Source organism: Haemorhous mexicanus, chromosome 5 (assembly GCF_027477595.1).
Source record: "Haemorhous mexicanus isolate bHaeMex1 chromosome 5, bHaeMex1.pri, whole genome shotgun sequence".
NCBI lineage: Eukaryota > Metazoa > Chordata > Aves > Passeriformes > Fringillidae > Haemorhous > Haemorhous mexicanus.
The window spans coordinates 72,070,888-72,093,185 of record NC_082345.1 but is presented as its reverse complement, the minus strand read 5'-3'; the positions used below and the strand labels follow the sequence as shown (position 1 = coordinate 72,093,185).

At 44.5% G+C, this 22,298-nt stretch overlaps 1 protein-coding gene across 1 annotated transcript in view; it reads right to left on the bottom strand.

Annotated features, from left to right (window-relative positions):
* SFMBT2 (Scm like with four mbt domains 2) overlaps positions 1-22,298 on the bottom strand; it is a 110,176-nt gene that overhangs the window by 30,681 nt on the left and 57,197 nt on the right. The window contains exons 8-11 of the mRNA XM_059847544.1: positions 12,485-12,586; positions 11,686-11,833; positions 5,778-5,860; positions 2,560-2,686 (exon numbers count right to left, since the gene is read on the bottom strand). Coding sequence (XP_059703527.1) covers positions 2,560-2,686; positions 5,778-5,860; positions 11,686-11,833; positions 12,485-12,586 — 460 coding nt within the window. The remainder of the gene's footprint in view (positions 1-2,559; positions 2,687-5,777; positions 5,861-11,685; positions 11,834-12,484; positions 12,587-22,298) is intronic.

Genomic DNA, 22,298 nt, shown 5'->3' with positions numbered 1-22,298 from the left:
AGGGGAGGGACACAACTTGCTGAATACAAGATTTCAGCAGCTGAAATTCCCTGAAAAACCATTTCCCTCCACGAGATAATACCACGTGGTCACTGCTCAGTTTGAACCTGATGAAAGCTCCAGTGGGGAGCTCCACTTTCACCTGACACCACAAATCCAGGCAAGGAGCCCATGTGACAACAGTGAGTCAGTGGCAAGACATGCACACAGTGAGCAAGCCATGGATCAAGCCCTAAACAGAGCAAGAAATCAACACAGACCCCACTGAAGTGTCACCAGGTGTGGGAAAACCAATTACTTCATTATTGTAATGGTGTTCCTCTGACAAAACAGACTCAATTATTTTGGAAGTCCTTTCCAATCTTAATTATTCCACAATTCAAAATTAATATAAAGTAACCAGATGAAACGTACTTTCCTGCTTACAAGCAACAATAAATGAGACATGAAGGGTCTTTTTCAACCAAAATGGTTCTATGAACATTCTGGTTCTGAAGTTTACAGCTGCAGCCACCCTGAGGAGCACAATACAATGCCTGTTCTCCTGCAGCATCTTGTTCCTCTTGTAAGACATATTCACAGCTACTCTGTCCTCCCTGGCACTGCTTCTGCCCTCTGGCAGTTGATAACCTTGCTTTCCACTTCCAACATCTTACTGCTTCCTTTGGCCTCACTCACAGGAGTGGAAAACAGCTTTTTGAGACTCATTAGTTTCATCTGTTGCGTTTTATGCTGCTCTCTTCTCAGAGCAAGAAATGTCCATGGGAATTGGGAGGTTAAAGGGAAAAAAAGGAGACTAGAAACAGGGTGAGGAAAATGTCTACCATGAATTTTACAGGATGGGTAGAACAGAGCAGCAACTCTAGAAAACTGTAAAAGGGGAAATTACAGGAAACCTCCCTGGAGAAGTGATTAACCAAAGGGTTTTCCTCAAATTCCTGGGCTGTGCAGGGAGCGTGCATTATTACTTGTATAAATTCACACCAGAAAGCTTCAAGCTCTAAAATCTAAAATGAACCAGTAAAAATTAACAATGCAGATGATGAGTAATAAAGTAGCAGAGAGCACAGAGCATCCCATCAGTCCTGAGCTTCTCCACCACGGGGGAACCGCACTGCTGCTCATTAAATGCTCGCCTTCGAGTTTAGGGTTTTGCTACTGTACAAAGTGTGATTTATCACACAGTGTTCCCTCATGTGTAACTCAACCCTGCTTAACTCCTGTGCTCCTGGTTTATGGCTGCAGCCTGGGCTGTCAAACTGGGAAACTGGGGGGAAAACAATGAAAGCTGCAGAGGTGCCTGTGATAAATGGTGGGACCTGAGGTCTTCAGTGAGGGGCTCCCATGGAAGCTGGGGAGCCTTGCTGCTTCCAGAGTATAAATAATCAGGCAGAAACAACACTATATTAATGGAGTCCAAAAAACCCATGCCACACTTCAAGCCACATTTATTTTACAACTCTGCAAGCAGGGTTTTTTTGGTTGTGGGTTTTTTTTTTTAATGCCTGCTTTTTGCATAACACTGTGCATACTGTAGTGATGTATTCCTAGAGCAGCAAAGATTTCTTTCTATTTTCTGCAGTCTTTTGCATCTTTTCTGTTTACGACAGATCATTCAATTCCTGGTATTGAGATATAAACCAAGCTTAAAGCACCTATATATCAGAACTCAAAAGAAAATAGATGTACACAGGGGTTTTTTATGGCAAGCTGTAAAAAAATATCCTTTAAAAAATTAAGAGTAAGAGGCAGGAAGAAAGAGATGAGGGAAGGAAGCAAGGTGGGAGTGTGTTGCCCTCCTCCTGCATCTATCCACATCTTTGGCATATACAAGTGAAGGCACCTGGTCATTTAAGAAAAGAAGTTCCCAAAATGGGTCAATTTCCTTGATCAGATGGGTGAAAATTCAACAACAGCCTTAGTGAGAATGAAATTTCAAACAACTGTAGATTCCAGCAGTTAAAAAAAAAAATTTGCCCTGTGTCCAGACCAGGCTCCAGATAAGCTTTTGCTACCTTGAGCTAGAAGGCAAACAATTACCTTAGAGTTAAAAACCAAAACCTGCCATTGCACACAGCTCTACCAAAAGCAAACACTTGGGAGGAATTATAATCTTTTGGGCTACCTGTCAAAATTTTTACCAACTTTAAGGGCTTTGATTAGAGACCTCTCCTCCTGTACAAACTGTCAGGTTGGGAACTGCTGTAGAAGTCTCAGCTGCACAAGTGAGGCTAACTTCTATTCCTAGGAAGGATGATGATGGCAGGGAGGAGGTTGTTATCATAGTGATAAAGACTACGTGGATGGAAGGGTGGAGGAACTTGCAGCTCCCCCATAGTAAGAGCAGGAAAATGTAATTCCTCATGACACACAACTGGTCAATGTGTATAAAACTGAAAAGCAGGAGAGAGCAATTTTGTGCAGAGGATGAAGGATAAAATTAAGAGAGAGAGAGAGAGAGAGAGAGAGAGAGAGAGAGAGAGAGAGAGAGAGAGTGAGAGAGAGAGAGTGAGAGTGTGAGTGCAGCAGACAAACACAAGCAGCCTTCAGAGCATGTACCTTCCAGGTGCAGCCACATCAGCCGTCCTTTCACTGAGGTGATGGAAGCCACACAAATCTCTGCAGGATTCCTGGGGTTCACTGCCTCCAGCTTCATGTTCTTGGTGAAGCCACGGCTGAAGGATGTCTGAAAAGAGGCAGGAGACAATGCTGAAACATGGCACTGCAGCACTGCAATTTCAACCAGACTGTCTGCTGGGGAGCATAAATTTAGCATGGTTTGCTTTCTGCTGGAAGGGCAGGATACTCTGAAGAATGCAAAGGCATCCTGACCAAATCACAGCTGTGCTGGTGTAGCCTAGGGTGAGGCAGCTGTGCCCCTGCAGCACATGGGGGTCTGCAGGGGAGTGGAGACCCATCTGCTGCCCCTGGAGGATCCCAGTCAGAGGAGATGGATACCCAGAGGAGGCTGTGACCCTGGAGAGAGGAGCCCATGCAGGAGCAGGTTTGCACCAACGCCCATAAGAAAACTCAGTGATGAAATGCGTGTCATGTTCTACTCCTATTCCTGACTCCTGAGGGACTGGGAGGAGGTTTCTCCACATCAGCTCCAAGGATGTCTGAATGTTTGCCAATGATCATTTTCTGTTAATGTGATACTACCCAGAGGGTTCCCAGAACTCCTGTGCTTAAGCATCTCTCACCTTCCTAGGAGAAACCTGATAAAGCTAAAAACCATCTTGCCTGAGACCAGAGAAACCTCTTCAAGCATTCAGTCACCCAAGCTGACTGAAGCTATCTGAGTAACCTTTTCAAGTATGCTTTTCTTCATGGAGTTTTCATGGATAGACCTCTAAGAAACCCAATCTAGTGGCTGGCAGCAGTGCCCATGGGATGAGGGGACTGGAGTTAGACAATCTTTAATGATCCTTCCAACCCAAACCATCCTGTGATTCCATTTTAAGCTCAATGAACAAGGCTTTCAGGCACATTAGCTGGAGTGTAGATGGATCCAGTTGTGCTGATTGCCACTGTTCCTGCCAGTGTCCCCTCCTATCACTTATTCTCAGTCCCTTCCCAGGATCTCCCCCACCACTGTCCCTGAAAACACACTAATGCAATACCTGTGTCCATACGAGGGCTCTCCTTGGATTTCCCTCCCCTCTGTTCCACCTGCTCTGCATCTCTCTGCACACAGTAGCACAGAGAGGGTTCCCTCCCTGAGATGAGATTTTTCACAATAATAATTGGGATGGGTAGTAATTGCCACTGACACAAAATGACACCAAACACTCATCCTATGTGAGAAACTGGAAGCCAGGCTCAAATTCAACCCTTCTCCTATTGGTATTACACCAAGGACCATGGGCACATCACCTTGAATAACCATTGAGAGCTCTCTGAGAGACTAAAAACTCATGGCTTTGGTGTCTTTTCCATCCAAGAACATGCTGGTACTCTCAAACACACCTTGGACTGCCTCAAGCCTTGCTCAGCACACAGTTCAGCTTCACCCTGCAAAAGCTGCTAATGGCCAGGGCTGCAGGAATGCAGGCTGAGTTTGTTTAAATGCCTTTTATGTTGCCTAACAAGGAAATGCCATTTATCATCACCCTGGCTCCTTTCATTGCAGTTCAGTGCTGGAGGCTCATTTATACAAAATCAATGGCAAAACAGTTAGGTGGAGTTTATTTTACTAAGCATTTGGGCACGTCAATCCATTCCATAACTGCCTCTCCTTGTTAAAAATCCCTTCTGGGGAAACAGCTACAGCACCTCCACTGCCAGCACCATGTCTGGCTGCACGGGGTGGGAGATGCAAAAAAAGCTTCCATCAAAGAGCCCCTCACAGCCACAATTCAAGGGGACCAGCCAGCCAGGGGGCTGCACAAGTGACAGCAGAGCAGTTCCCTCTGAAAAGAATTGTGTTATTGAGAGTGGAAGAATAAGAGGCACATGTTCATATGGGGAATGTTTCCTTAAAAAAAAAAGGACCAAAAAATGCCCAGACCTGACTTAATCTTAGAGGATATTATGCAGAGACTTTTCTCAAGGCTGCCACTGCTGACAGAAGAGATCCACTACTTGGCAAAATGAAAAGAGATATAAAGAAAAGGTGGGGATGCTTGCAGAAGAGAAATGAAAAAATAGCCCCACTGTACTGGTGTGATGCAGCACTGTCCAGCTTCCCTTAGTGCTGCTGGAAATCTTTGCTTTAAGTCCCTTTAGGAAGAGGGGCAAAGAAACCCTTACTCTGGTTTGACTCCCAAGTCAGACTCTGTTCATGGTACTGTGAGCTCATCAATAAAAAATTCACTAATTCACCCTCAAAGCTTCCTAGCCAGGCTGCCTCTAGGCCACCACAGATGAGGAAGGCCATGGAAAACCACAGCTGGTACCTGTCTCCATTCTGCTTCCATAATCACCACATCCCTCAGTTCTGTGACTTCTGAGCCCAGTGAAAAGCTGTACAATTCCTACAGAAACCTGTCTGTCCATCATTCACCACACCACTTTATTTTGCAAAGCTTTCCATGCTCATTTTAGGTGCACCACTAACATTTAGGTACCACCATCAGGAGTATTTTCAGTTATTGATGGGATCTCAACCTCCATCAGTTGATGGGCACGTGAAGGAGAGCACCAGGTTGCTGGAAAAGGCAGAAGGCTACATCTGCCTTTCCCCAAGCAATGAATACCTGTCAGATCAAGCCACACAGGACTGTCATTGCCATAAAACAGCCTGCAAAAGATTATTTCAAAAGCTGTGAATCTTAATGGCATCCATCACTCTCACATCACTGTTGCTGCATCAAGGAAGGACATGAACTGTCCCAAGGACCAGAGCATTCATGAGGGTTAATCATCCTCTCATACTTTTTCAACATTTATCATTTTAATACATGTGGTTTGGTTTCTCTGTATCCCTGGGATACAGAGAAAACACCTAAAATGTAAAAAGGGACAAATGATACTATGCAATTTCTTTACCTGAATTATTTTTAGCAGCACTTGAATTAACAGCAATAACCAGATGAGATCCTTTTAGTGCTGTACAAAACCAGAGAGGGGATGAAGAGCAGGATAATTACAGATAAAGACAAGACTAAAATAAGTTTTTTTCTCTTTTAGGGATGGAGACCTGGAAGATTCCCCCAGTTTCCTTCCTAAGGCAGTCTCATGGTGCTCTGGGAGGAACCCTCAAAGCCTTGCAGCACCTTTTCTGTGCAAGCTGTTTTGTTTCACATGGCTGCACAGGAGCAAAAGGAAGAACTTACATTTCTAAAGCACAGGTGAGGTGCTGCCTCAGCTCCACACTGCTTCTGGTAGTCTGCCCAGTCAAAGTCCTGGCCAGAGTAACCTGCAGGAGGACAAAACAAAAAGAGCCATCAGCCACCACTCCACACCACAGAGAGAGGACAGAAGAGACCACAAGGAGATGAATATTTGTGTTTCAGCATCTCATCCTGCCTCAGTGACCCCTGAAGTGCCAGCAGGACCCCTGGTCACACACCATGAGAGCCAATGGCTCCTCCAGCCTCTACTCCTGCACACACCTCCTGCATTTCACTGCCAAGTCTCCATTAAAAAGTAGTAAGACTGAATTATTTTCCCTATTTTCCATTTTCTGTGAGCATCTCCCAGCTTTTAACAAACCCATAACTAATGACAAGTGCCACTGTACCAAATTTCCACATGGGGCTAGTTATGGACTTCTTTCTGCTGCTTTTAGCTGTCTAAAAGGTGGACAAGGTCATGGAGCTGGACATGGGATATTTGCTCCTCCTTCAGGAGTGGACAGGGTGGGGATCAGCACAATCAGAAGCTGATCCATCCTCCCTTTCAAAGCAGGAGATCAATTCCCCTCTCTTCATTCATGCACCCTTCCTGACTGGCTCCCCAGCAGCTCAGGGTGTGTGAGCTGAATCCCATCCCAGCAAAAATGTTACAGAAATCTGGAGCAGAGCAGGAAAATGAATGCAGATCTTCCTCAAACAGCCTCAACAAGCAGATCATCCCTTCAGCCTCTGCTTCTAGGTGAAATAAAGGGATTCCTTTCTATGAGCATCTCTCAAGGAGTCCCATCACAGAAAGAAAAATCAGACCTCTGCTCATCCACTATTCCTACTTGGCAATTTAGGCAATAAATTCTTGGGACAGAAATGTTGGGGGTTTTTTAAATTTGCTTTTGGGGGCTTTTTTTTGGCCTGCCTCTTAAGTCTCTATTTTTGCAGTGCTTGAAACCAGTGAGTGCTAATCCTGACCAGGGGCTTGAGGATACTCTAATGACATTACTGCAGAACTACTCTTACTTGAAAGTTTCAGGAGTCACCCAAAGGCCAAATTCTCCCCTCAACCTCCCTTCAAATCTCAGCCTGGCCTCATTTCACAGAACATCCCTAAATGCCTTTTGCATTGATAGTCAAAAAGGAACACTCAAGATCAAATGTGAATGAATCATTTATGACAATGAAAATTGTGACTTTTTTTTTATAGGCAAGGACTGGAATACTGAGTGTAATCTCCTATCAGTATGCCAAATCCCAAAAATAGGAGGCAAAATTTTTGAAAATAACTTGCCAAGCACCCTGCTAAGATCCAAGTATCTAGGATAAGATGATTTCTAGTCCTAGTAATTGCATTCATGACAAACAAATTACTGAGATAAAGCCTTGAGCTACGATGCCTGTCTCTGTGGGGCATTAAAGTGCATAATAATTAAAAAACTAAACATGCACAGGCAAGGAAAAAAAGGGTAGATACTTATAAAGAATGTTCCTTTTTCCATACAAAAAATATGCTTGCATTGTTTTTTAACAATTTCTGCAACAGTATTTTCTTCACACTTTGTGGTGTTTGTGAGGGTTTCTAGGATGAGGTGAGAGATAAGAATCTGATTTCTTGTTTTCAGACAGCTGATTTAGTATTATATTATTTTATATTATATTAATTATAATAGTTTTATTTAAAATGTTATACTAAAACTATACTAAAGAAAGAAAGAAGATACATCAGAAGGTTTAACAAGAATAAATAATAAAAACCTGTAATTCCTCAGAACCTCGACACAGCTAGACCACGATTGGTCGTTAAAACAATTCACACAGAATCAATCAAACATTCACCTGTTGGTAAACAATATCTAAGCCACATTCCAAAGCAACAAACACAAAAGCAACAATCAGATAATTATTGTTCTCATTCCTCTCTGAGGCTTCTCAGCTTCCCAGGAAAAAATCCTTGGGCAAAGAAAATTCTTCAAAAAATATCACAGAAAAAACACTTCACCTCTTATTTTTATCTCCAATTTAAACCCCTCATGGGTGGGGTTTGCATCTTGATTTTAAGCTACAGAGATCTGGTCAGAGTGGATGGAAAAGGCCCATTAGAGGTGTTTTAGTGAGGTACAAGAACCAGACTGTGCTGTCCCCACACAAGAGCCCCGCTCTGCCCTGCCCCACTGGAACCACTGGAAGCCCTTTTCCTTCAGGCTTCAGCAGGAATGGAACCCGGGAGGGCAGCTGGGGAGGTAAAAAATAACTTCACTGCAGCACCACAGGGAGGATTCCAAGAGGGGAACACCCAGGAATTGATTTCACATAAGCTCTGATGTGTCCGTGGCCTTTGCATGGTGAAGCCACACCTTGAGGGCTGTGGCCAGTTCTGGGCCTTCATGGCCACAGAGCAGGAATGGAACCCGGGAGGGCAGCAGGGGAGGTAAAAATAACTCACTGCAGCGGCACAGGGAGGGTTCCAAGAGGGGAACAGCCAGGAATTGACTTCAAATGAGCTCATATTTGTCTGTGGCCTTTGCATGGTGAGGCTGCACCCTGAGGGCTGTGGCCGGTTCTGGGCCTTCATGGCCACAGAGCCCTGGAGGGGCTGGAGCTGTCCAGGGAAGAAATGGAGCTGGGAAGGTTCTGGAGAACTGGAGGGAGCTGGGAAGGGGCTCAGCCTGGAGAAAAGGAGGCTCTGGGGGGACCTTGTGGCTCTGCACAAGTCCCTGCCAGGAGGGGACTACTGCATTTGCAGGATGCCCCGATGAAGGAAGGAATGATGAATCTGACTCCATGTTCTCAGAAGGCTAATTTATTGTTTTATGATACTATATTATACTAAAGAATACAATACTAAACTATACTAAATAATACAGAAAGGATACTTGCAGAAGGCTAAAAAGATAATAATGAAAACTTGTGACTCTTTTCAGAGTCTCTTCAGACACTCTCTTCAGACACTCTCTTCAGACACTCTTGGCACCAACTGGCCAAAGAGTGAAAACAACCCACAGAAGAAACCAATAAAACAACCACCTGTTAAATAAAAAATCTCCAAACACATGCCACACGTGAGCACAACACAGGAGAAGCAAATGAGATAAAAATTTGTTTTCCTTTTTCTCTGAAGCTTCTCAACTTCCCAGGAGAAAATCCTGGGTGAAGGGATTTTTCAGAGAATGTGAATGCCACAGGGGACAGCCAGGGGGAACAGGGACAGGAGCAGAGGGAACAGCACTAAACTGCACTAGGGGAGGGTCAGGGTGGATATTAGAAAGAATTTCTCCACTGAAAGGGTTGTCAGGCATTGGAATGGGCTTCCCAGGGAAGGGGTGGAGTGGCCACCCTGAAGTGATAAGAAACAACTGGACACAGTGCTGTAGTCTGGTGATAAGGTGGCCATCAAAGGTTGGACTCAATGACCCAGCTTGCCTGGAGGTCTTTTCCAACCTCACTGATCCCCGATTCTGTGATCCTGCTCCCAGCTGCCTCCCTCAGCACACAGGGAGGTACCAGGTGCCCACTGCCTCCCATCAACACACAGCACTGACACCCTGGAAGGCTCAGCCCAAGGGACAGCACTGAGAGCTGCGTTTGCACTACTCCTCAAACATGCAACACCTCCACCATGTTTGCCACCTCAGGTCTGGGCATGGAAGAACCCAGCATCAGAAACTAATTCAAAGCAAATATAACAATACAAATGTACTGGAGGTTTTGGAAGTGGCTTTTCCTTAGTGAGCTTTACAACTAGGAACATTATCAAAATGGTTTTTTTTTCCCCCACTTAATAATAGCTCATAAAACAATGATTGTTACTCTAAAGGGAAGTGGTCTATAAATCCTGCTTTAATAAATATAAACAGAGCTTGTTAAATGTTTATACAGCAGCAGTTAATGAGTATTCATTTTTGGCACTGTACAGGAAAATACTGCTCTCTATTTCGAGTAGTAAATATTTGCACCTCCTGTTCATGACCCATTTACTCTTTGTTTGTCTTCAATAAAGCCTTGATAAGCAAAAAGGAAAGAGAATGGATATCAGACAAATAAAGGACTCTAAACTCCAATATCCCAACCTGGCATATTGTTCTGACAAAAAAAAAAATCAGTTGATTTTGAGATCACAAAACCTCCTTGTCAAGCCTAAATTAACCGGGGTTCGGATGTTTTTCACTTTCCATCTGCTTTCTTTTTTAGTGGTTTTTGAGTTTTTGTTGTGTTTAGTTTGTGTTTATTTTCAAATAACTCATTCTAATATCTGATTAACATTTTAGTAACTCAAAGAACGTGTCTGCCCATAGAAAAGGTTTTAAGATGCTAGGATTCAGTTTGAACATGCAGCCTTTATACACAGCACAAAAAAAACCCAGCAACACATAGAATGCATCTATCTGCCACTGGCTTTATGCCTTTTTAATAGCTTCCCCCCAGGATTTCTGATGTCAGAGCAGAAAGCAAATTTGATTTTCACCGGGGGAATAAGGAGAGACTTTCTGCACCTCCTTAGGTGCCCAGGTGGATCCCGATAACCAGGCACCACACAAGATCACAGAACCATAGAATCACAGAATGGTTTGGGCTGGAAGGGGCTTGGAAAGTGACCCAGTTCCACCCCTCTGCCATGGGCAGGGACACCTCCTACTAGACCTGGCCAAGCTGAAAAATATTCACATGACAGATGCTTCAGATATGCCTTCAAATGTTGGCATCTAAAACAGACTTCACACACACTTGACCCATAAACCACCATCTCAAACAGGCTTTGTGTCAGCATGGATTAGAAATTTTTAAGCCTATGGTCTCTTTCAGATAATTATCCTGCCTAGGCACGCTGCACGTAAATCTAGGTGGAAAATCCCCAAAATATTCCATTTACTTTGATTTCTAGCAACTTTTCTGGCCAGTATCAGTGAGTGCTTACACAGGAATTACCATTACACCTGGGTTTCAGCAGGAGAGAGCTGAAGCCCCAGACAGCAGATTAATTTCAGCAGAAGCAGCAGAGCAATCATGGATGCACCCTATACAGGACTTTGGTAGGAATTTCAAATTACATGTGCTGAAGAAGCACTCTGGATATACAAAAGAGGATTCTGAATCTGGTAGGGAATTACCCTTCCCTTTCCTGGGTTTGGCAGCATCATGCTTTTTCCAAAATGAAGGCAAAACACAAAACTTAGCTTGATTTTTTTTTTCCCCGAGGCATTTCTTACTCCCAAGCAACGCTGATTTTTGGCAACGGACCAACCACCCAGCCAGATTCAAAAACCTGAAATTCCAGGGAACCAACACATTTTGCAAGCAAAGAAATATTGCTAGGGCACCACAGGTGGTTGTCTGAAGTTGGGAGTAATTAACTGCACTGCTACAAAGTTGAGGAACAACAGGGCTGGAGGCTGTTTGTCCTGGCTCTGAGCTGAACACTGCTTGCAGTGTGCCCTGGGATTTGTTGAAACAGCCAAGGAAATCCCTCCACACTCCTGGGCAGGCAGGCAGCTGTTTTTAGCTCAGACATTCAGATTTAGGAGCTCTGCTTGGCCTCAGTGTTGTACCGACGTGGATGAAACAGGGTTTGCCTCTGCAGTGATTGGACTTTTAATGCTCCTTTTGCTCTCTACACACACAAAGAACTGCTAGGATTCATCCCACAGGAATTCATGAGGATTTCACGAGCCTTAATCAGACTTCAGAGCACACAGACATCAATCCACCAGCAAGAAACATTTGTTGAGATGTTCATGGGCTGGTAGGAGCCAGAACAGTCCCAAACACTCCAGAGAACTACTCTGGCTTGAGATACTTCAGCTCATGCTCTGCAGCAACTACCAACACCATTTTAAAGGCAATAATAACAAGCAAATGTGCTTCAGAGTAAACCCAAAAATCACTGAGAAGGAATACAAACCCTTGGGAGGTGTGAGATTGACTCCATTTTTAAGGCACCACTGTATTGGCAAGATCCCCAAGGAATCTGCATGGCAAAGCATTGAGATTTTGCTGGGTTCAGGTCTCAAGTCATCAATGGTCACTTGTAAATAATGATTGTTAAAAACCTAAGGGGTGAAAAAGAAGAGACCAAAGTCAGGGGTTAGATTTGCTGCAACATTAGGTAACGTGGAAAGCTGACACAGCCAAACCTGGGGATCAAACTACCGACAATAATTTGCTTCCATCTAAACCTTTGCATCAAAGGGTTTCTACAGAAGAGATCAAAGCCTGAGTTTTAGAGATGGGTGAAAGGAAACAATGGAAAGTGCTGAGGTTCAGGGTCCCACAGCTGAGCAGCGACTGGAGATGATCCTAAAAACCCCAGAGTTTTCCTCTCTTGTATTTGAGTGTGTAGATTAAATATCCAGCTACCACCTCCATTCAGCTGTTTAATTTCCAAAGGTTTCTCAGATGTGCAGGGAAAATACATATGGATGGAGGGGAAATAAAGACAAAAGAGGGATCCTTTTTTTTTTTTTTTTTTTTTTTGCTTGAAAGTGGTAGATGAACATGCTCATCCCCCTTGGTTTTAAGTGCATGAAATCAGATGGTGACGTATGTGGGAAAGAAATAATTAATTAGGAACATCCATGAATTTTAAACCTTTTTTTTTTAAGTACCTTCTTGATTTCCACTACATTTTTTCCTAAATGCAGTGGAAATCAGGAAAGGTTTCTCAGACAGGCTCTTTCCATCCCTCCTTTCTGAGCACTCACCTTGGTCACTGATGCAGGACAGATATGAAATGGCTCCCTCATATTCACTGCCTCCAGCTTCATCCCCACAGTGAAGAAGTGGTTTCTCAAATCAGCATGGTCCTGTGGGAAGAGGAACATGAGGTGACACCAAGAAGCAGCCAATACACCTGAAAATCTATTTGGAAGACATCCACGTGGGTTTTGTCAACTTAGCTGGTCCTGTGTTCTTTTCAAGCCAACCCAGCCGCAGAAAGAGAGGGGACAACCTCAGTCCTAGAGGACACATCTACAGCACCAAGCCCATCATACCTAAATAGCACAGGGTATGTCCATCTCAGCATCCAACCAGAATTTGGTCCACAAGGAGACTGAGCTCACCAAAGTGAGGACCTGGCTGAGAAACTGCTGCTTGAAAATCTCCTGTGGGCAGAGCCTCTCAGCCTCTGACAGCCACCACCCTCTGGGAGCAGCTGAGAGTCCAGAGGTGCCAAGACTCAAACTGAAGGCCCCCAGGGTAATGCACAAGACGAATGCAAACAGCTCAGCATGGCCTTGATTTACCCTGATGGATGTCCAGCACCTGCAGGGCGCCAAAACAAGCACTGGGCTGCTCTCCAAGAGCGAAATATGGAAAGGTTTTTTTTTCCAGCCAGGAGAGTGGAAATGGATTAGAACTTGGACAGTGAACTCAGACCCAAAATGTGGACAACCAGAGAACATGATGATAGCAAAACAGGCAGCTGTGTTCAAGTACATCCTCAACATAACACCTGGCAGCACCAAAGGCTACACACAGAGGGTTCCCCACAGCAGCTCTGGGGATGCAGGATGCAGTCCTGAAATCCAGAAGCAACCCAGATTCAACTCCCTGGTTTGCCACCAGTTCAGTTTAACACCTAATTACTCCATCCCTTGTGATCCCTATCTAACAGTCACACGAGCTGCCACCCTAATTCCAGGGTAATGACTGCGTTTTGTGTTCATTCAATGAAAATGTCCCACAGTATTTCTAAACCACTGGTGCATTAGCCAATACAAGCATGAAGAGAGATGATGCTGTATTTAGCACACACTCACAGACTACTCCAAAATACATGCAGAAAGCTTGCTATCTAATAAGTGGTTAGCAACAACAATCCCATCTACATTCATTGCTACATGTGGTATTCTTGCTCTAAAATGATTTTCTATTGATCCGAAGTTGTGTTTCATTGTGCTTTCTTTTCCCAAGAACTGTCTGCACTTGTAAGGGCTTAACAACTTCTATTTCGGGATCTCATATTCCAACTGCTGCTAGAGATAAGGATTTTTACAAGCTCCAACCACAGCTAAATTAATGGTTCTTTTCATCCTACCAACCTGCAGTGCTATGGAACCCTTTTTGGTGAGAACCAAAAAAGCAGGAAAAAACCACCGATGGAACAATAATTAATTTTGTCTCAAAGGAGAAGAAAATACTGATGAGAAAACTGAGGAATATTTAAGAATAATGGCCCAGAGCCCAAGGAACTAATGGCTGAGGATGGAGCAGACATCCAGGAGTTTGAGCATCCTTTTCATAAGGGCACACAATGATAGGATGAGGCAGAACAGTTCTAAGCTGAAAAAAGGCAGGTTTAGATCAGATATTAGGAACAAATTCCTTACTGTGAGGGAACTGAATCACTAGAGTAGGTTTCCCTGAAAAGATGTGGATGTCCATTCCTAGAAGTATTCAAGGCCAGCAACCTGGGATAGTGGAAGGTGTCCCTGCCTGTGGCAGGGGAGTGGAAGGAGATGAGCTTTAAGGTCCTATAGAAAACTGCCACCTTTAATACTGAAAAGGCTTTAGAGGGAAAAGATGATGGCTGCAGAACTCCAACATCACCAGCACTGAACTTTAAACCCCTAAAGGGGAAAAATAGCATTTGGACTGGAGGGCTGCCTCTTCCTGCATGAGGATCCACACTCTGATTCTCTTAATCCTTGGGGTGAGGTTGTAAAGAAAAGGCAACTTTGCAAAATGTGCACCTGGAACCAGCAAGTCCCCACAAACGTGCCATGATTCAACTCACGCTCAGATCCAGCCTCAATACGTAATAAGCCAAGATCCACCAAAGTACTTAATCATGTTTATCTTTAAGCACATAAGTAGTTTAATCAACTTTTAAAGTGATTTGTTGATTGAGACCAAAATATACTAACACCAAACCACACTGCTTCTCCTTTTTATCTGAACCATTTCCTTTGGTGTTTCTCCTTCTATTTGTTTTGGCTTTTTTTCAAAGGGGAAAAATAATCAGATGGGGGGGAAAAACCACGAATAATATTTAAAAGTATTTTACTTCAAAAGCACTGTGTACCTTGGGATCAAATCTCCCTTGTCTTTCAGCATAGCAAGTAAATATTTTCCCCATTAAATTAGTAGCAAGATTGAACTCACAAGGGGAGTTCACAGGATTCTCAAGTACGTCTCCCTTTTGAGGGTCAAAATCCTCTTTGAAGCAGAAACATGCATTTCTTTGGAGAAATGCTGTGGAAATAAAAACCCTTTCTGTGTTAAATGTCATTTTTGAGATGGAAAAGCTTTCATGGAGAAAAAGCCTTCGTGTTGCACCTCTCTGGAAAATGGTCAGGGTCTGGATATTTGATCTGTCTTGTATACTGGCTAAAGAGAATCATCAGAATTTACCAAAGCAGCTTTATATTTTTGCAGCCACAGAAGGAAAGAAAAAAGATTCCTGATGCCATTCTCTGGTTCCAGTGCTGGAGCTGCCTCAGCCAGCAGGGAATTACTTAGGATTTGGCATATGCTCCTCTTCAAAACTCCAATTAATTTACATAATTTCTAAGAATAGGTTCCAGAGAAGTGATGGCAAAGCTTTTAATTAGTATTAGACTCAAAGTGATACACTGGATAATGAACTGCTCTCTCTTCCCTTTATTCACGTTGACAGGAACGACGCCTGTTTAATAAAAGCAGCTACAAGGAAAGGACTGGAGGGGTGAGACTTTCTCCTGGTCCCCGCCAGGCTCTGCAGCTGAACAAAAGAAATGCCTGACATGATAATGGGTGGCAGAATTCGACCCTTTGCTGCTATTTCACAGCATTCAATGCCACCAGCGAGGATGTCACCAGCCATTATTTTCTAGCAACTTCTCCAAGTGACTCAATTTCCTTTGAAATGGAGATCAACAGGCAGAATAGTTTTGACCAGCTGGAGCATTTTAAAGCCTCATGCATGGTGGGCCTTTACTCCTGCTGGCAGTCAGTGCTTCCCAGGAGCAGCCTTGCTGACCACACAGAAGTTTGCTCTGGATATTAGGAAAAATTTCTACACTGAATGGGCTGCCAATCATTGGCACAGGCTGCCCAGGGAAGTGTTGGAGTTGCCATACCTGTAGGGATTTAGAAGTTGTATACATGTGGTATTTGGGGTTTTGGTTTAGTGGTGGGCTTGGCAGTGCTAGGTTAATGGTTGGACTTGATCTTGGAGGTGTTTTCCAAACTAAATGAGGCAATGATTCTGTGATTCTATAGTTTATACCAGTGGATAGCCTGTCCTGGGGTTCACAAGCCCTGAGAGGGCAATGGAACACCCTCTGGCTGCTGAGGAGCAGCCAAGTGACCTGGACTGACAATCAACAAGGATTCAGAAGAGTCCCTTAGAGCAAAGTGAAAAATCATGCCACAAAACATTCAACAAATTAACGTGGCACGGGCACCACAGCTGCTCACTCCAAGGGTCACAGTCTCTAACATGATGGATTACAGCTCAGGGGTAATGAGTGGAGCACTGCAAAAGCCCTCAATGAACGTCTGTCACTCACAGTCCAAACCCACTGGCAACAGCCAGAGCTGTCACAGCTCTCACTATAATCCCGAAAAAGCAATTAAACTCAGGCCCACACTCACAGCTTCAGAGCAGGGGGTGCATTTGCAAATGCACAGGCTGTGACCCTCTAGGCCACCTGAAAGACAGCCCTGCTTTGATACACATATGCACCATGATTTCCATCTTTACATGGCTTGTGTTTCTGTAATTATCCTGCAAAAATTACTGATGGGCTTTGCAACAGCTCAGTGCATCCAGCATCACACACAGGGCCGGGAACTGCAACATCTGGAGGTCAACTTACAAGTTAGCCACAGTGCTGGGAGCAGAAACAGGCTCCAAATTCCCAGACTGGGGAATTATTTCCCTTCCCAAAATCCCTTCTTTCTTTAGGGTCTGAGATAGCCACATAATTTTCTCCCTCACAGCTAACAAGCCACCATCAGTGTGGATTTCAGAAATACCAGGTACATGGCAGCCTAAATGTCACTCCAAAAGAGATCCACAAACAGATTTAGAAAAGCATTGCAACTCTTCAGGATCTGAGTAATCCTTAGGGAAGTACCTGTGTGGATGGCATGCTTAAGTCCTGATAATTAAGTCAGTAAGTTTCAGCTTTAGGTGATGGACTCAAGAAATTTCAAAATCATCACGGCCATTTGCCCAACCTGTTAGCTAAATACCAGGTCAACAATTGTAATTTCTGCTAAAAAATGCCACTTGGGTGTAAATAAACTCAATTTTGTCCATGTCACAAGAGTGGAGCTCAGGTAATTTTACAGTGCACTGGGTAAAGCTGATAGAGCAGGGGGACCTGGCTAAGCTGCTTTTGTCTGTGACACTCAGGGAAGCTGCACTCTGATAGAGCTGGCTGCTCTATCTGTGTCCCCAAAGCCAAGGAAGGGCATCACTTTCAGATTGTGACATGTCCGTTTTTAGCCCATTCTGCTCAAGACCGCTGGAGTAATATAATTTTAAACACAGCAGCTTACACAGTGTATAGAAAAGAGCAAAAGGCTCTCATTTGGGTCTAATTTTCAAATATTCTTAAAAGTCAGGGCTCTTTTGGTCCAGGACAGTCAGATGCACACAAATTACAAAACTGCAACTTCATGCAAAATTCAGAACTAAGTCTGAATGCTGAAAAGCTGCAAGGCTGAGAGGCTGATTAGAAACACTGACCACTTAATAAATTATTGACATGAGCCTCCTTTAACTGTGACTTTAACTTTATTCTTGCCTTTAGTCCCATCTCTCTTGGTTTACCCTAATAAAGGATATAGAGGAGAAGGCCCCATCTGATATAACTGGGAACATATTAGTTGATTTGGTTTTTATTTTCAAAGAAATCACTTCTCCTCCATCTTTTCTCTCCAATTTCTCCAAGAAACTGGCTGTTTCTAATAGCCTAATTTTAATCACAAAGCTCATGTGTGGGAACCAGTCACAAACACAGTAATAGCAGTGCTTAAACTGCCTCCACAGGAATCTGGCATTTGTTTTTTTAATTGAGAAAAAAAAGAGGAAATAAAGAAAGAAACGCTACCCAATGCACGATTTGCAGATGAATCAGTCTTGTTTGTGATTCACCAACCTCCTTTGCTAAACACGGAGCAATTTTCCCTGAAGGTGCACTCTCTGCAGGGAGACAGAAATCCCTGTAAGATGCAACATGTGCAAACTGTCCCCTCGCTCTGACAAGAGCCATCAGAAAATGTAGAGATGTGGGGTGGGATGATGAGGAGAGGGTGCTGGGAGGGATGTTTTAGAGACACCAAAACCCTGAAGCAACGAGAGCCAGCTACAAACTGCACCTACTGAAGAGCCCCTTGAAAAACTGCAGATGCTTCTGCTGAGGACTGGATTTAGCCCTACAGATTTTAAGCGCCTCTTGTTGAATAAAAAATAGTTACCATAGAAACAGCAACATTGCAGAGTAGCCGGTCGAAATCCAAGCACACCTTCTCCGTATGGCTCGGGCCGCTGCAGATGGCATTAGGGCAAAGATCCCCTCCCACACAGCGCCTGCTTGGCTCTGCCTGGCCACTGGAAGCATGGGCAGAGGTAAAAGAGATGGATATTCATCCACTTGGGGTTTTTTTGGTGTGTTTGTATCCTAGGGTGACGTTATGATGCTTGTATTCCCATTGGTGTGTTCTGTTTATGCTGGATATTATGTTCTGTGCCTTCAAGACTGGCTCTGAAGAGCAAATGTTTTGGTTTTGTTATCAGCCTACTCCTCCACGGCTGGCAGGACACAGAGACAGGACAGTACATGGTGCTGCTTTTGCTTTTTGCTGTGCTCTTGCTTCTGCTTTGCTCCTGCTTTGCTCTTGTTTTTTTGCTTGTGCTCATCAGTTAGTTTAGCTAAGCAGTCTGAATTTTTCCCTGGACTGTTTTTCCTTTCCCTTTTGTGGAACCACTCGAACCTGCTCCAGACTGGGACCTGAGAAACACCAAGAGTTTGCACCTTGGGGCTGCAGCAGCTGCCCCAGCGCTGGAAGGACTGATAACAGAGCAACCACTCCACGAGAGACTTTCTGAATTTGTCATCTTTTTCAGAGTGGTGACAAAGTGGTGTCACCCAGTATTGTTCATTTTGTGTGCTGGGGGTGCTGTGCCTGTTAAATAAACAGGTTCTTTCCACTTCTCTCCAAGGAATCATTCCCCAGCTGGTTGGGGGAAGAGGCTGTGTAGGTTTGCTTTCTGGAGTGACCCCCTTTGGAGGTTTTCTCCCAAATTTGCCCTAAACCAGAACAGTTTGGTTTGGGTTTTTTAGCACCTCAGAGCCACAGCGCTTCACAAGCCTCAGTGAGACCTGGCTGTGTTACACAGCCAGGTCCCATTTCATGGAGGGTAAAGTCACACAGAAAGGGTGGCACAGGTGGGAACAGCTAATTGAGTGCTCAGAGTGAAACCAGCAGTGTCTCTCCTCACACCCCCTCAACACACAGCCCCTCGACTGTGAGGAGGGACTGAGGCTGCCCACGGTAACATCACGGCAGGAATCGTTACTGAGAAATCAACAGGAATTTGTGAGAGCAGAGAGGATCAGGAGCCCATTCAATGCACACTGTGAACTGCAACTGCCCTGAAAAAACAGCTACAGACCACAGCTTTGAGGATATTAATTCATCTTTAGATCATACAACAGTAGATTTATGGAATGGTTTGGGGTGGAAGGGACATTAATGATCATCTCATTCCAAAGCCTCTGCCATGAACAGGGACACCTTCCACTATCCCAGGTTGTTCCAAGACCCAGCCAGTCTGGCCTTGGACACTTCCAGGGATGAGGCAGCCACAACTTCTGGGCAACCTGTGCCAAGGCTTCAACAACCCTACAGAAAAGAATTTCTTCCTAATATCTGACCTAAACCTTCCCTTTTTCAGTTTTAAGCCCTATCACTACATGCCCTTGCAAAATGCCCTAAAATGGGTGACTTTTAGGTATCACCACCCTATACATGGGAGCAGATGCTGCTGTAGGTGCACATCAGCCCCTCTCAGTGGAAAACACTGCCCAGGGATGCAGAAGGCAGGAGCTCAGGATGTCACAAGCTCCCTCACACCAAGGTTGGATGCAGAGATTCAACTAAACCAGGCTTTTTTGCTGACCTCTCCTCATCCTGAGAGACCCCAGCATGTAATGAAGAAAACTACACATGGCAGAGAGATGAGGAAGGCTGAGGGACCTGGTTCTCACTCTTCCCATCTGCTTGGCTTGAACTGCCTCTAGCATTTCTCTCCCAACCCTGACTTTCATATGGTGCTGCCAAACAGACCCTGGAGGCACCTCAGACAGGCCTTGGTTTCACCCACTCCTTGGATTGCTCTCCCAACCCAAATCCTTGCACACCCTTGGACAGTCAGGATGGGGCCAAAGAGGATTAGAGCTGTTCACCGCTCACAGAGGTACCACCAGCCTGCATCTCACCCTTTGGTATCAGAGACATCCTGACTCCCTCTGTGGTGTCCTCTGCTTCTTACAAAGATAAATGCTGAGGCAGGAGTGGATCAAAAGGCAGCAGAAAAACAGAGGGATTGGGAAGCCATGTGTCCTGGATTGCCAAGCAAAATGTATTCTATTTGCCATCTGGATGGCAGTTGTCTTCTGTTCAGTGGGCAGTTTTCCTTATCTCTTCCACAACCACTCCTCCCTCTGGGGACACACCTGCTGATAACAGGCTATTGAATGTCACTGCATGGCTGATAAGAACTACAGCACCCCTTTGGGAGATGTGAGCCCAGAGGGAGGAGCCAAGCATTCCTACCCAGATATAATCTGGAGATTCTGGAACATTAGCACAGCTTCTCCACTGGATTTTCCCAGAGGAACAGCAGCTGCCTCTTGCACTGGATCTTCAGAGGAAGACTCCACCCTTCTACAGGATCCCTGGTCCAACAGAACCACACCTGACACTCCAGGAGGGCTGCAGCCACAATTCCAATGGGACTGCTACCAACACCCTGACCCACAGGGTGTCAGGTTGTGTTCTGACTCTGTCAGCATTGTTTTAGTTAACTGCATTGTTTATTTTATCTTTTCATTTCTTCCCTAATAAGGAACTCTTATTCCTGCTCCCATATTTTTTCCTGAGAGCCCCTTAATTTCAAATTTATAACAATTTGGAGGGAGGGGATTTGCAGTTTCCATTACAGGGGAGGCTCCTGTCTTCCTTAGCAGACATCTGTCTTTCCAAACCAAGACACCATGTACAGGTGTCCCAGCCAGGCAAACAGCAGCCATGGAAAAGGGCTGGAGAGCCCACGAATGAGGAGGAACAGATGGACTACAAATAATCTGGCAGCCTGCAGACAACTTGTGGGTTATTAAAGATTGGCATGCCGAGCCAGGGCGAGCCAAGCCAGCAGGGCATGAAGGAGCTCGGACTGGGACTTGGCTTCCAAGGGAAACCAAAGGCACACTCCTTTCAAGCTGCTGCAGCAGCACGTGCCCATCCACTGAGGGGGGATGAAGACATAAAAACCCTGTTGGGCTTCAAGGCTACTCATGCAGCCAGGTCAGGATTGTCTATGAGCTGAAAATCCTACGAGTTTCTCTAATTTAAACTCTTCCAGTATAGAAAACACTCTGAAACACCCACAATGTTTACTAAATTCTGAGAGGTGTTGTCTTCCTTTTAAAAAAAAAAAAAAAATCAACATCTTGGAGAAAATGTTGCTCTTACTCTCACTACTAAAATGCACAGTTCATCCACTGGAAAAAACTTTTTTTCTTTTTTTTTTTTTTTTTTTGGTAGGAAGGAATCCTGTTCAATATTTGTCTTTTGAGTGGAGAACTAGAAGCACCACTCTGTCCTGAATTTCAGGGGCAGCTCTTGCTGCCCCTCCATCTGTCTCTTCTTTAGGAGAGATCTGCCCCAACTGACTCCTTCCATGTCATTAGTTTCAGTATTAATTAATACTATTAATTGGTAATAGGAGACATCCAGAAGCTCCAGTCAGAAATAGGGGAAGACTGGGCTGGGCATAATAAAGAGGGGTTTTTGCTAGAAAGATTTAAAGCTAGAAAGAACAAACAACAACTTCAAGAAAGGAGGAGAGTAGAGGAATGGGACCAAAGGGTATAAAACAGGAACTTCCACCTGTCTTAGGTATCTAACACCTCTCTCTTCTAGGTGTTTTTCAAGCAGTGTATCAGGATTTGGTTTAGGGATGTGCTGGTAACACACAGATCCATCCAAGCCAGTCATCAGGATTAACTTCAGAGGAATTGGGAACAAGATGCCAAGATACAAAATCCATGGAAAGATGATGAGCACTCCAAATCCTAGGTAGGATTCAGTTGCCCAAACAGAGGTGTCTGAGGTGAGGACTCATGACATCTGCATGGCACCCACAGATCTGACAAAGGAGACTGGAGGAAACAAAATGGGAGGTCAGAGAGGATATCCAAGATCGCCTGTCTGCCCCTCTGCAGGAAATGAAACCCATTCATCAAGCTGCTGGGCTGTAACTCTACAACATGCACTGGTTTGTAGTATTAGGGCTGT